At 46.0% G+C, this 14641-nt stretch overlaps 1 protein-coding gene across 1 annotated transcript in view; it reads left to right on the top strand.

Annotated features, from left to right (window-relative positions):
* Positions 1–6924, top strand: part of LOC144153275 (uncharacterized) — a 66466-nt gene extending 59542 nt beyond the window's left edge. Inside the window, exons 8-9 of the mRNA XM_077684927.1 lie at positions 2403–2528; positions 6676–6924. Of these exons, the coding sequence (XP_077541053.1) occupies positions 2403–2528; positions 6676–6924 (375 nt within the window). The remainder of the gene's footprint in view (positions 1–2402; positions 2529–6675) is intronic.
* Positions 6925–14641: the final 7717 nt, after the last annotated feature.

Below are 14641 nucleotides of genomic sequence, written 5' to 3'. Positions count from 1 at the left end.
CGTTTCTGCGGACCCGCTATGATATCGGGAAGCTGCCTGTATAGCCTTCTTAAGTGCAGAGCGCTTTAGGGGCTCGCCTTGTCGTCGTATCTCACTCGCTGGACCCAAGTAGATCTCCACGCGGAGTTCCGTCGTCACGTCGTAACCAAGAGGCTTCGAAAGCCAAGCGCTTTATATAGTCATAAGCGTTTGAAATTCGTGAACTGCTGGCGGTTGTCATACATCACCGTTGTTTAGCGGAAAGAAAACTAGGTACATTTGAGGAAAAATTTACGTAATTAACCAGCATCGCCTGCGTTCATTTAGTTAGGAATTCTCCTTGAGTTGGTTTTCACGATAGTAAGCGAAAAAAAGTGGCAGTGCAACGCCGGCACGTGCGGAAGTAAGAGCAAGCACAAAAAGAACAGAACTCCCGATGGCCCAGTTTAAGAGAGGGGGCGCGCGAGCACTGTGAAGGCGAGAAATTTGAAATGCATTGGTTGGCAGCAGTGAGCGGATAACGGCGCTACAGCCCATTATGGCGAACAACTGCTGTGCACTTCCGACAGATTTCACATTGAGTGGAACGGATTCAATTTTTTCGTATCCCTTTTAGCGCTGGTCGTTCTCGGATGACCTGTTCGCTCAGCTCCGTCCATAGGATTAGTCGTACACGTACATCGTACCTGTTAGGTTGCGTTATAAGTCGAAACGAAAATGAAACATCGTACGTAATGGCTATTTTTTACTTTAAGTCGAAAGCCTTATGTGCCGCATTGTACGAAAAACCGTTGTTGTTGTTATTGTTGGTGGTGGTGGTGGATGTGGTGGTGGTAGTGGTGGTGGTTGTTCCGTACACAAAACAACCGATGCAGTAAAAAGTAAATAAAAACACGGCTGAGTGCGTGTAAGATTTCAACACGGGTCTCCAGAGCAGGGGCCCAGGGAATTACCACTGCGCTATTTCCGCACGAGGCTGGCGGTGGAAGAAAAGCTGAACAAGTGCGTGCTTACGTGACAGGGAAACGTTACGGCACGTGAGTGGAACAGGCGCACTGTTGCGGCACACAACTCTTATTTCGCGGAAGCTATGGCATGTAACACCGCGTCTATTGCCTCAAAAATTAAAGCAGTTCCACCCAACCTTAAAAATATCGGAAGCGCGGAGCAGGGACTCGCCAGTGTTTCCCTTGTGTAATCAAATCGAAGTTTTATAGAAAGTAAAAACGCTTCCCGCTGCCAGAATTGAACCTGTGTGCCTCGCAGTATGAAGCCAGCGTCAATCCAATTGCTCAATTTCGACATGGCAGAAGCGGCTTAGAAAACGCAGACCACAATCACAGAATCTGTCACGAGGAAGCTTCGCGTTCAACCATCGTCATTTGACGGAAGGGCGCGTGACGTTCTTGTGAATACCTTGTATTTGTGTTGTTTTTTGCAACGCCACCTGTATACAATTGCCTAATACAGGCCCTACTCCCCAACCAAGAGGAGCTGTGCGCCCTCTCTCGACTAGTTTCGAGACCAGCCAGCCGCTGGCACCACTACTAGTCAAGAAATGGCACCTCAGCTCCTGAAAAGATCTATAAAAAAACACTGGACGGAGTTTTCCTCAATTTGGGATAATTAATTCCTAAATTTATGATATGTTCGTTATTTTATAATATTGTGTACTTATCTGCGGCCTAGCAATGGCAGCTTCTGTGTCAGCGGCGCAGCGCAACGATCCCCCATAACACATTGCATACCAGTAACGTGCGCGTGTGTGGCGCGATGGGATAGAACATTAGCTTCATAACGCGAGGGACCCGGGTCCAATCCGGACCAGGGGAAAGGGTTTTCCTTTAGAAGCCTCTGTTTGGGTGCGTGATGCCGTCACCCCAGACCAGCTACGACGATAAACCGGGATCCTAAAGTTCTCGCACTTAAGTGACGTAGTAACGAAACTCACAAAGAGATGCAAGCACTGCGTAGCAGGGAAGATGCCTGCCCAAGTTGTTCGCGCCAGTAGTTGAAACAGCGAAATTGAAGAAAGAGACGCAAAAAACAGAATGTCCGTACATAAATTGTTGGTTAGTATTGCCAGGACAAGTGCACCGAGGATTTTTTTTTGCAATTGTACCTGCTCTCCTGAAGAGAATTGTCACGAAGAAGCAGTGATACAACGCCGCATGCTGTTCTTCGGAGTTAGCAGTGCCTCATGCTGAACGCGGCTGTTCTTATGCCACTGTAATGTTCGTCGGATTCAGGTCACCAAGTCTGGGTTCAATCCTTGCAGGAGTGGGCCTGTGACACGGTCATATCTGAACCATTTCAACGTGTTTCTGTGTCATTAAGATAAATTCTTGACGTTTGGTCTGTGAAAGCAAAAAAAAAAAAAAAGAAAGGCAATTTGATTTTGTTGTGTGTTTTGTTTCCGAAAGGTATGTAACTCCACCTCTACCTATATACGTGGCAAACACCAAACGCCAACGTTTTGCCACTACGACGACGACCCCAAGAATGGTAGGTGGAGAACCTACAAGACGTCCCTGGACATGCTTAAGGAAGTAAGTGGTGCTTCTTCTGGCACGTATGAGATTTGTTGAGACTGTCTTCTTGTCATTTTAGTGGAGGATCCATAGCAATGTCTCTCACGTTTTGCGCTTTGCAAATTCAATACAGAGATGGAAGAATTACTTCTAAAAAGGAAATAAATTACATTACTCACTCCTTTCCTGGAATTTTATAACATAAAATTAAGTTAAATTATAAATTACAGGTGGCCGTCAGTAATGACATTACATTACTATTACTTTTCAAAAGTAATAAAAGTACTTTTTAAATTACGTTTGAGTTCGTCACTTATGCGATGGTTAAGCCTCTCAAGACCGCGCGGGCTCAAAGCATTTCAAGGTACTCGAACAATGCGTTCCAGCGGCAAAAGACAAACGGTTTGCGCGCTTTGGTTCTTATCTCCACCGGATTAAAAAAACGGCCATTCCCTGAAGCGGGCTTAAACCAGTGACCAGTGTAATGAAGCCTCGAACGCAACCTGTTTTTCTTTAACCCGACTGGCTGTCGCCACGGCATTCCCGGAACGCATGAAAAGGGAACGAAGAGGGACGAGAAAGCAGGCAGAGCTCTCATCGAAGCGTTGTTTCCTTCGCGTTCGTAGAGTTCCAGTGCCCAGAGACTCTCTGGGCATTGGAACTCTATTTGGTCAACTATTCTTGGACAGCTTTTTATGCTGTAGGAGAAGCGGACAAGCTTTATTGCAGTCAAAAGGAATTGTGAAAGTAATGAGTAATTTCTATGAAATTACTGGCCTGAAGTAATTTATTACATTGCTAAATTCGCAGCACTCAAAAGTAATTCATTACATTACTCATTACAGCAAAAAGTAACTCAAATACTGTAATTTAATTACTGTTTATTCATTTCTGCCAAGTCTGATTCAATATGTAAAGACGCCTCCATCATGCAAGCTAAACTTCGTCATGGCTGTACATCCTTCCCGACTCACTTATGATCTTACTGATTCTTTGTCCGGTGCAAGCCGTTTTACCTTATGTGCATAATTACCCGTTTTATTCCTTCTTTTCATTTTAAAGGAATTAATAAGCCCCAGACAGGCATTGTGCAACGTGGTACATGAATTAATTTTTTTAAATGTGCAATTTTTTTAGTGTTGGGCCACATGAACTGTATAAACCTCCCTTTCCTTCACTCTATGCCTCTTCGGGAAATTAAAATATTTTACTTGCCTCAAGGCGAGTGATATATTTTGCAGTATATATTTTTGCAAACAGAAACAAGGATAGGTAGTCAAGAAAATGTGGTCGGCCATTTACTGTTCTTAGAAACGATATAGCGTTTGAAAGATTAAAAATAAAGTGGAGAGAACATGCCTGACGGGTGGAATCCGAACCCGCGATCTTCAGAATACGCTTCCAGTGCGATGACCACTGCGCTACCGGCGGGACTGTGCTCCCCTCCACATGTATGTATGTATGTATGTATGTATGTATGTATGTATGTATGTATGTATGTATGTATGTATGTATGTATGTATGTATGTATGTATGTATGTATGTGCAGGTATGTACAATCGGCCTAAACTTTTACTAGTGTTTGGTAGCTGCGACGTTTCATACGTCAGTGGCGTATGACAAGAATCCAAGTTTCAAACAGGTCGAGTTCCAAACAGGACGGAAGCCAAGTTGCAAACAGGCCCATTGTCTGCTATGCTGTTCCTTCCTAAGAGTGTCGTAAGAGTGAAAAATCGCAGCTCGCGTAAGCTAGTTAAAGATTTGGCAGACTGTACAGGTGCTGTTATAAGTAATTGGAACAAGCTTTTGTGAATATCACAAAATATTTGTCTTAGTGGATTTATAGCAGCTATTACCAGTTTATAGGAAGCTTTTTCGGTTAGGTAGGACAATTTTTAAACGCACACCAGTGCCGCCAGGCAGTCTCCGGAAGAAATTCGCGTATATTTACGAGGTTGTGTTCCAGTTACTTTTGACGGCACCCCTGTACGTATGTATATATGGGAATGTGTATATATGTGTATGTATATATGGGTAGGGTATGTATGTATGTATGTATGTGCGTATGCATTTGTGTATGCATCCATGTATACGCCTCGAGCTTCGCGATCGCTGCGCCGCCTGCCGCCGCTTCTCCGCGGCGCTTACGGGATGTCCGCAGCGCAGCTGATGGCGGCCCATGCAGTGTTTTGGTTCTCTTTCGCTTCTTTTTGCCTTTCCGCGCCCTAAACATCGTGTTATTCTGATGTCTGTAAGCAAATAGTACGTTTAGGGCACTTTAAAAAACAGCTGCGTCCTGATTAGAGTTGTAAGAGTGCTCGAAAGCCGACAAGAGCTAACCGGGGATGCGGTACTGCGCGCTTCTTCGCCGCTCTTACGGGCGTCGGCGACGGCAGCGGCATATCACCACTGTCACCTCCGAATATCTCAGGCGCAAGTGCATTCTATTGACGCCTCGTTTAGTCCTGATATTGGCACAGTGAGAGGTAGGTTTCGTTTTGCAGCGCGGACAACAAATCCAGCCTTGTTTTGAATGTATACATCGTCCAAAAATATCATTCGGGGAGTTGATTACCTAATATACCTGGCAATAACTTGTGCGTTTTATAAAAATGGAGGCCATGCGAACATGTTAAGTATATTCCAAGTGTATGGGTCGTTAAATATGTGCCCACTCCCGCCTGATAGAACGGACCGAGGGGAGTTAATGAAACCACGGAAAAATAAATGGTCTGCCAAGTCTGGAAGCAATGTAATAGCTCGTGCGAGAATAAAAAAAACAGTGCAGCTTCGCAAATCCTACAGACATTCGTCTTACCTCAAGCAAGGTTGAACTCACTAGACCAACTAGATTCGAAAAGTTCTGATGTTTTCCAAGACGGGGGAGGGGGGGGGAGGAGGAGGAGGGGCGCTTAACTATCGTTGTGTACAAATGCGGAGCGAAATCAAGGAAAGACCGTTTTAGAAAATCACACACAAGCTGCGCGTTCACCTTTATTTTGTTTTTCGACTTTAACGAGCAGGGGATCACTCGGCGGACACAATTTTTGAAGTACAGTAAGGAAGTTCACAGGCGATAAAAGCTGTCGTTGGATTGAGTAGGGTCCCCTGATTTCACTTTTGTGCTAAATTCGGCAGGCTCCCTGTTTCATATGATGATGTTTCGAAAAAGCGTTTAGTCACGGCCGCGGATATAAGCGGAGGATATATGTAACCGATGACTGTTTGGGGAAGCTCACCTCGCGACAAGACGACCCAGCCGTAAATTCTTGGTGCTGACTCCCGCATGTAATTTTGCATTATCAATATTACTTATTGCGTGGAATGACCGTGATATTCATGCCACATTGGCTTGTTCAGGGTAGTGATCAATATCCGAGATATGAAGCGTAACTGGCGGGCTGTCAGGTATGAGTGCTCCGCTAGATTATGAAAGAACGCTGCTTACGGAGTTACTGTTAGTAAATTTCAGGGAAGTGTAATTACAATCAGATCCATGATATATGCCGATTTCGTGACGCCAGCTTGTGACGCACACCTGGCGCTTATGCGGACCGAATATACCACAGTAAGATCGCGTCAGAAGCATTTACACTCCCGTAAATGCACCACATTTGTGAACAGAGTGACTGCTCCGCATAAATATGTATTTCCAACGCATACAAACGGAAAATATCAGTCGCGAACGTGCCTCAAAAGCAACGGCGACAGTGGTGAGCGGGCCGGCAACTCCCGCGACTGCTTTCGAAACGGGCCGCTAGGGGGATTTCAGTGGCGCCCCTACAGGCAGCGCTCGAGGCGTATATACGTGAATTTATGTATACATGTACGTATGTATGTATGAATGGTCTGTATGTATGCATGTGTGTATGCATGTGTGGGTGTATGCATGTATATATGTATGTGAATTTGTGAATACATGTACGTATGTATTTGCGTAAGTATGCATGTATGTACGTATGTATGTATGTATGCATGTATGTATCCAAAGAGAAATAGAATAAAAAGTTTCTTCTTCGGTATCTCGTTCCCCTGGTTTCAATATCATGATGCTCATCGGAAGTTCGCCTAGGGTTGGGTATTGGAATGTCGTTTATATATTTATCGTGGCAATCCAAAATAGCTTGCATTCAGGTGTCTTACCACACTCCGCGTGCGATTGCAGATTCAATCAGTGGCGCATGCTCTGGACCCTTCTACATCAAACATGTTTGGCTGGGCTTTTTTCGACATCGACTTGGAGGACTGTCACGGTGAATGCGCCGCCTACTGGGGCCCCGGAAAAAACTCTGGTAGAAAAGAAGCGGCTGCCTATTACAGGCTGAAGGTGGCAGCTACTCTGGCTAAGGCAGATTTGCGAGACAAAGACGCTGCAGACGTTTCCAATGATCCTGAATATGCTCTCGTATTTTGACACTTCGCCAGCTGTTCATTCAAGGCCCCAATAAATCCAAGTTTTCTCAAAGAGTTTACAAAACAATAGCACCAGAAATATCGGCGTGGAGTCAGTGTAAGTGCACGTATGTTTCCCGCAGCACTGAAACTTGAGCGCGTATCCGCGCGAGCAAGAGGCAGTTCCTTTCAACAAGGCTACACCACCCTGCGTAAGAGACAGGGCAACCCTGCTGCCTCGTTATGTTCGTAAGCCCCACTCACGGTGCTGTGCATCCGCGTATGTAAGCCGCAATGCACAAGCTATTTTCAAACTATTCTCCTTGAATGTGCGAGGACAATGATGGCGCTCTGAACTAGACGTGCAGCAAAATATATTTTGTGAGCGCATTGAACGGTACTTAGATTTGTGAAAGTGTTTTTTCCAACATTCACACGTTACGTCCGCACCCCGCCGAAAAACCAGGCACTACAGGTTAGTCTGACCTCTATATAGGCCTGCTTGAACCAGTCTACTGGGTTTTCCCTTACCAGCCAACGCAACTTCCCTTCATGAACAAAGCCATCTATGACGCAGATTCCGTAGCACTGGTTTTACATTCCTCGCTCATGCCGATTGGTGGATCGGTCCGGGCACCAGCCAGCAACAAGGCATCTAAGAATAAGTGTGTCTCTCACTGGGTGGAGGCCCTAACATCCTCCTGCTCACCGGTAGTATAAATTTCTCTCTCTCTCTCTCTCTCTCTCTCTCTCTCTCTCTCTCCCTATATATATATATATATATATATATATATATATATATATATACGTGCCCCACGTGCGCCCGCGTAAGTGATTGCAGTGCAGCGAGCGCGCGTCGTACACCGATAGTGACGTCAGTGCGCCATGTTCCCGTGCGTGCGTGTGCAATAAACAGTTGGCGGACATGAAACACATGGGGTGCGTACCAAGCCCGGAACATGCGCACAATGTCTGGTATAAAGACTGCTCTCACGGGTGTGGTAGGGAGGAGTTAGACGGAACAGCTCTGCGGAAGCGGAACCAGGATGGGAGCAGCAAGAGGCCGACAACCGGACCTACAACCGCGGGCGAGCTCGGACTAACCTGCATATGGGGTGGACGCACAAGGACGCACATGGGGGTGGCTTGGTACAAGGACTCGAACGGGTTCATGAGTGTAGAGCGGAGCGCCTTATTATTTTTCTGCACAATCGGTGCAGTGCGTTTTAAATGCATAGCATTTTAGTAACTCACAATGTCACGCGGCGTTGGCGTGCCTTGTCGTAGTCCGCATGCGCGTCTTGTCGTAGTCCGCATGCGCGTCTTGTCGTAGTCCGCAGGCGCGCCTTGTCGTAGTCCGCAGCCAGGCCACTACACTATACAAGAAATAACAGTTTCCTGCGCCCGGTTTCGAACCCATGACGCCGCGGGCGGAACGCAAAGTGCCCGGCGCGCTACCGACCGAGCCACGAAACCGACACAGATTTCGATGCACCGAACGCGCCTTAATTCCTTCACTCATTTCTCGTTTGTTTCGAAAGCGCCACAAGTTGTCCCGCGCCTCCAAAAGATGGCGACACGGGTCCCGCGATCGAGAGATACGACTTGCCGGCGCTCCCCCTCGGAAATGCTGTGCATTTGATCGTGCCCCTCGCGAGGGGGATGTCTTATAGGGCAGAGAAACTGGAAATTAAGAAGGAGGGATTCTATGGCAATACGAGAGGCAGTGCGTTGCTCTTCGAGGCACGGGCAGGGTGCCTGAGAACCCGGGCATACACGGGTAGCTACAGGCAGCAGGATGAAACGTGTGCATGCTGCGGCAGTGATCGGGAAACTATAGACCATATTTCAGTGTCGTGTTGTTTACATGACCGTATGTGTTACGAGCTGCTGTTTCTATTCATGTCATTTTTGTTTTGCTGTGCCGGAATAAACCGGCAATTTCTGTTTCTTTCGCGTCGGCGTCACTTCGTCGGGCGGGGTCAGGCTTGCGAACAATTCGCACATGGAGGAGGTTCCTTCAGTATGTACATATATTGGAGACAAAAATGCTTGTTGAGTTACTTCTAGTGGAGAGATTTTTGCAACCCTGACAAGCCTTACGTGAAACAACCTTGCAATAAGACCAACAAAATCAGACCACGAAACATGTCTAATTTTTGCATCGTGAATGGCGTTTTGTAGTTTACATGAGTTTTTTTGTTGTTGTTGTAAATTACCTTCAATGTAATACCGAACCTACTTGCTACATGGCTGCAGAGCAAACGAGACAAACTTGAGATCGGGAAACGATGCTATTACACAAAGTCTGTCGTGGCCGCACACCGCTTCCTCACCTTCAAAGTCGGTTGCTGACGGTGATATATGTTCTACAGCACACATTTCTTCTTTATGGTACATTTCGAATAAGGCTTTAATGGTTTCCAAGCAATAGACATTCTCTGTTACACAATAACGTGTTTCGACTACTGGCGATACAAATCAGAACGTGAATGCTGAAGTGCAAGGTGCATGAACACATCTTAACGTTGGTATAATTTAAATCCTGTCAAAAAAGTTTTCTCATACTGATTGCCTGCAGCACAGTTCTTTGTTACACGTCCTAATACCCCATACTATCAAACTATTGTTTCCGCATTTCAATTCATTTGAGTTGACCGTGGTATCAGTAGAAAACTTTATCTTGCAGAGAAATGGGTGGTATTCGTCTGTCCGGGAGCCCAAGTGACGACCTGGCGATTTCTGCCCTGGAGGCCAGTGTAGCCAGGGTGTGTAGCCAGGCGGTGTAGCCAGGTGGGCTGAGGGAAAGTGTTCATGTGAATTCTATGGAGGGTAGTTTCTTTGTGTTTAGTAGGATAAGAAATAAGGAGGTGGGAGGAATTGTGTCAGGGTGCGGTAATGCTCGGTGATGTCTTGGAAGGGGACCAACGCTTGGCTGTACAAATCGCACTCGGTAGCCTGGAAGGAAAGGGCGTTGCTTTTAAGCGCAATTGTTTCCCGCCTCTGAGTAGTGACTGGTGTCCAGAGAAGTCAATGTCCCGGTTGCACTGACGATGGCTGAGTAGCTGGTGTGTTTTGAAGGCCACTTCACCCGACAAAAAGCTACGCCAGCCAGCCTGCGATCCCATTCTGTGAGTATGATCAGGAACTTTGTTTCATTTTATTGCCAGATCTATAGCGGATTATTCGACGAACCAGGTGGAGGGGCAAGTGACGAATTTATCGGGAGTAGTGACCACTGCCTTATGTTGAGATAGGGTGGGGTAAGGCCTTATAGCTGTGTATGAGATGGGGCGTTTGCTATATGCCCTGTAAGGGCTTGGCTACGAGCGTAACGTCGACCTGAGTTAAGTGTGGGATGCATGTGCTGGGGTAAAGATTAAACTTAGATGTGATGTCGTCGGGAGAAAGTTCACAATTCACCGACCATTCCACTCTATGCAATGCTACCGTCAGCGAGAAGGCGTCCCCGAACCGAGCTTCGTCACCTCCGTCATGGGAGGTAGCGTGGTGGTGAGCGGCCAGGAAAAGTTACTGCTTTAGTGAAGACGACAACAAGCCGAAGGCAAAATTTATCTGGTTTACTGCATTACGAGAGAGGAGCCAAAGCAACACAGGAACAATACCCTTCCCGAGAAAGTTACAGCCTACCCGAACACAGCGACAGCATGGATTCGCCGCTGAAACCCAAATGCGAACTATTCACCTAAGAGCGGTTTTATACACAATAGCCGTAACGGCTCCATGGCATTTCCAAAGGTACTCTGCACACTGGCCGCAAATAGTACAGACACACACAACACCCTTTCCGAGTTTGCGAGGGAGGGTAGTAGTGGCGGTAGACAGAAACCTTAACGGCCACGCGGTTTTCTTAATGCTTTTGTGCACGCAACCCGCAAATAGTACAGGCACACACAAGACCCTTTCCGCAGTTCGTGAGGGACCGGCAGCAGCGGCACTCGTTAGTCTGGACGAGGGGGAGAAGAACACTCGGCCGCGCCATCCACCCCGCCTGGGGAAGTTTCAAATTGAAGATCCGTTGGCTGTCGCTGCAACGGTTTGAATCACCTACAGCGAGGCGGCCACGCGGAAGGCGTACGTAGTGGTCACTTTGCCAGAATACACAGGAGCCCTGTGCGAAGCTTGCAGTACGCGCGAACAGAATAGTGGCGCGCTGAATCGTAAGAGCAGGTGGTTGCCCTGGGGATATGCGTACGTTGGGGGGTGCAATGCAACGCTTCCCCCCGAATCTGCGTCGGGCTTTCGTGTCTGCGGTAAGGTCGCTATTGAAGCACAGCCTGTCGCACCCGTTGCAGTTTTAGCAGAAACGACAATCGATAACGTGTATTTGGAACCTGGCGCACGTGCCTTTCAACTCTTTCAGGTCGGCATCTTGACGCCGAATGCGCTTCATGGCATTCCCTGACACACTATATGCGTCGTTGATTCGCGCTTGTCGCTTTCGTTCAGTGCCGTTACGCGGGTACTTTCGTCGGACGTCGCATTAGCATCGGTAGCATCGGCACACCGTTTACGATCACACTCATGCCGCTGCTGTGGGGCCCCGTTCGCATGTAATTTTTTTTTATGCGTAGGCTTCACTGTGTAACAGTTCATGTGTGAAAGCTAGCTTACAAAACCAATTGTTCACTGACATCCTTAAAATGAGCCTCACTTCCAAACACATATGGTAAGGATTCATTTGTCGGCAATGGAGGTTTCGCTGTTGATGATGGTAATTGCGATTCGGATACTGAGCGAGCAGAGTTGCCGCAGGCCATTTGAAGAATTATTTTGGTCGCAAGGGACACTCGCCTGTTGACGACAGTGGCCATGCTAACACTGAGAAAACAGACAAGCAGCGCACAAGGCTCATTGCTATGCTCTGGAGCTGTGTCAGTTTCTTGTTCCGGTCCACGTATTGATAATGGCTTGCTGCAGCAACTACTTTTTAATTTAGTGCAACATACACGTCACGAAGTTTGCAACTAACAGCGTCATGCAGAGGACATGAGCCCAGAGCAGAATCACCAGCGTCGATGTGTGCAGTGGCCAACGCAACCAAGGAAGCGAGGAACTGATGCTGATTTATTCTAGGTGCTCAAGCAAGCCTCACTTGGTTCATTGGCACCATTAAGTAGGTTCAAATCTGTCTTTATTGTTCTCTTTACGTGGGTACAACAAACGCAAAATAAATTCCTGCCTATAAAAAGCGTTGTACAGTACATCTCTGCTCGTGTCTGGTGCGTTGTGAGTGTGTGATACTGCGCTGAACTTAAAGAAGCCATGAAGACAAAATACAATTTCGGTTCATTAGAAAGGCCGCTTTGTCACGATAACACTACAACAAATATCATCTCAAACTTCAGAAAAATAATCGAAATATTCAAGAAAACACATTCTACAACAGTGACTTTACTGCCACTATCAGGCAATTTTTTATGACGTCACAAAATCTTGTCTGCGCGATTGGCGGACGCCGACCGAAATTATTAGTATCAGACGTACCTTTGTCATTGTAGTGGGACCTTTAGTTCCATTTGCAAGCTAACGCGCAGTTAACACACTGATAACGTTTTAGTGCTTGCCCATAAAACGCCACTCCTGCCCACATTACGTCACTATGGCGCGAAATCTCAATTTTTAACACAAAAGTGATTTATTCCAGGATACACGAAGATTTGACTGACGTCATATTTGTCACGGAAATGACGCCAGCACAACGAAGCAAGCGGCCTGTAAAGGTTCCACCTGTTATACTTAGGGTTGTTCTTTTCGGGTTTTATATTTTAACACGAAAGTGTTTTATGTCGGGATACATCAAGCTTCCACTGACATCATACCTGTCATGGAAATGACGCCAGTACAACAAAGCAAGCGGCCTGTAAAGGGTGCACCCCTGCACACAGGGTCTTCTTGCGCGGAAGAGCCTTTAGTACTGAAGAGTACGTTATACTTATGGTTGTTCGTTTTCGGGTTTTATATTTTTAACACCAAGGTGTTTTATTCAGGTACGCACCAAGATTTCAGTGACGTCATATCCGTCACGGAAATGACGCCAGTACGCCTTTGTCGAAGCAACCCGCCAGCAGGACGTCGCTCGCCAAGCACACCCACAAGACGGCCGCCGACCCGCAAATCATGCTCAGCTGCAGATTTCACCCACATTTAACTTTCGTGTTTCACCGATTCTTATAACATAGGAATCAACCAGACTTTTTTTTTTAGATTTCTTGCGTTTTCTTTCCGGTCCGAAAATGTGGTTCAAAAATATATTTCGTGGTTGGAGTGGGCGGAGTGAATTACCAAAGTCTATTTCTTTCGAAGTGAATAAAGTTGTAATTTTTTCTCATGGTTCCGTTAAGATTACGCACAGATTTCACCAGAAAGGATAATTGCGAGCGTTTACTAACATCGCACACAGACGGGGGATAAAGAAAAGGAGAAGCAGGACACCGCCTGCCCTGCTGCTTCCTTTCTGTAACTTCCTCTGTACTCTCTTATCATTAACACCATCATCATCACCAGCCTATCTACGCCCACTGCAGGGCAAAGGCCTCTCCCATTAATCTCCAATTGCCCCTGTCCTGTACTCTCTTATTACGCCATAAAACAGGCACTTTTGTAAGGTCATCACTCGTAGTGCTTGAGCACTTCTTATTTTATTGCTTATTAAACTTCTTGGCATAGTGAAGTGATTGGGTTTAATGGCCATTTTATGAAGGGTTGTTCAATATATTTGTTCGGGCATTTTCAACTCTCCAGGTAAGTGACGATGACACTTTTTTAAGGTCAACACTCGCAGTGCTTGAGCCCTTATTTTATTGCTTCATTAAAGTTCGCATACAGAAGTGATTGGATTCAATGACCAATTTATGAAGGTTGTTCAATATACCTGTTCGGACATTTTCAACTCTCTAGGTAACTAACGATGTGCCAGGCTTCAAAACACGAATATTTTTCTGGTGGTTGACCGACCAACTGCTTGCCCTATGAAATATGACACAATGACGAGTTTCTCGGCTTTGTTAATTACAATAAAAATGGTTGAGCAGCTGGCATTTGTCTTAGTTGGGATTCTACAAAGCGCAATTGTTTTTTCCCACACTGCCTTATAAAATTGACGATACTGGAAACACGTTTCTGCTATTCCAGCCTTGTAGATAAACATTAATTAAATGCCGAGGGCTCAGTGTGCGCCGACGACGCGTACAATGCCCCTACACATACCGGTTTAAAAACTGGTATATAAACGTTTAGGAGAGTCCATTATCAAATACGGAATTTTAATATACGGTCTTGCATCTTCTTATAAGCTCAATATTCTGAACTCCATCCTCCTTATAATTACTTACAGCCTCGCTTATAGTACAAAGCACCATGGTGAACCAATAGACGATGTTGTGAAACATTTTGATCTTTTGCCTGTGTCAAAGTAATTTATGTTTGATGCTTTGTGCAAGCACTTTTATCAGAAGCAATTTAAAGTTATGAATGTTAGAGCTAGGCCTCTGAGAAACATTGAAAAATTTGTATAACCACATGTGCACACTTGTTACGGTAAAAGAACCCGTGCCTTTTATGTCCGATATTTATTTAACGCAATTAAAACCGAGCCAGTAGTCACTAATATGAAGCAGGTAAAAACATCTTTGATGTCATTTATTGCAAACATGAAATGAATGCATTGCGCTGTTTTGGGTGTACCTAAAACCATTGTAACAATTTCAAGTGCGGCT

Source organism: Haemaphysalis longicornis, unplaced genomic scaffold, assembly GCF_048455015.1.
Source record: "Haemaphysalis longicornis isolate Haplotype H1 unplaced genomic scaffold, Haemaphysalis longicornis Haplotype H1 scaffold_9, whole genome shotgun sequence".
Classification (NCBI taxonomy): Eukaryota; Metazoa; Arthropoda; class Arachnida; order Ixodida; family Ixodidae; genus Haemaphysalis; species Haemaphysalis longicornis.
Note: the sequence above shows the minus strand (reverse complement) of the source record. Positions and strands in the feature narration are given on the sequence as shown.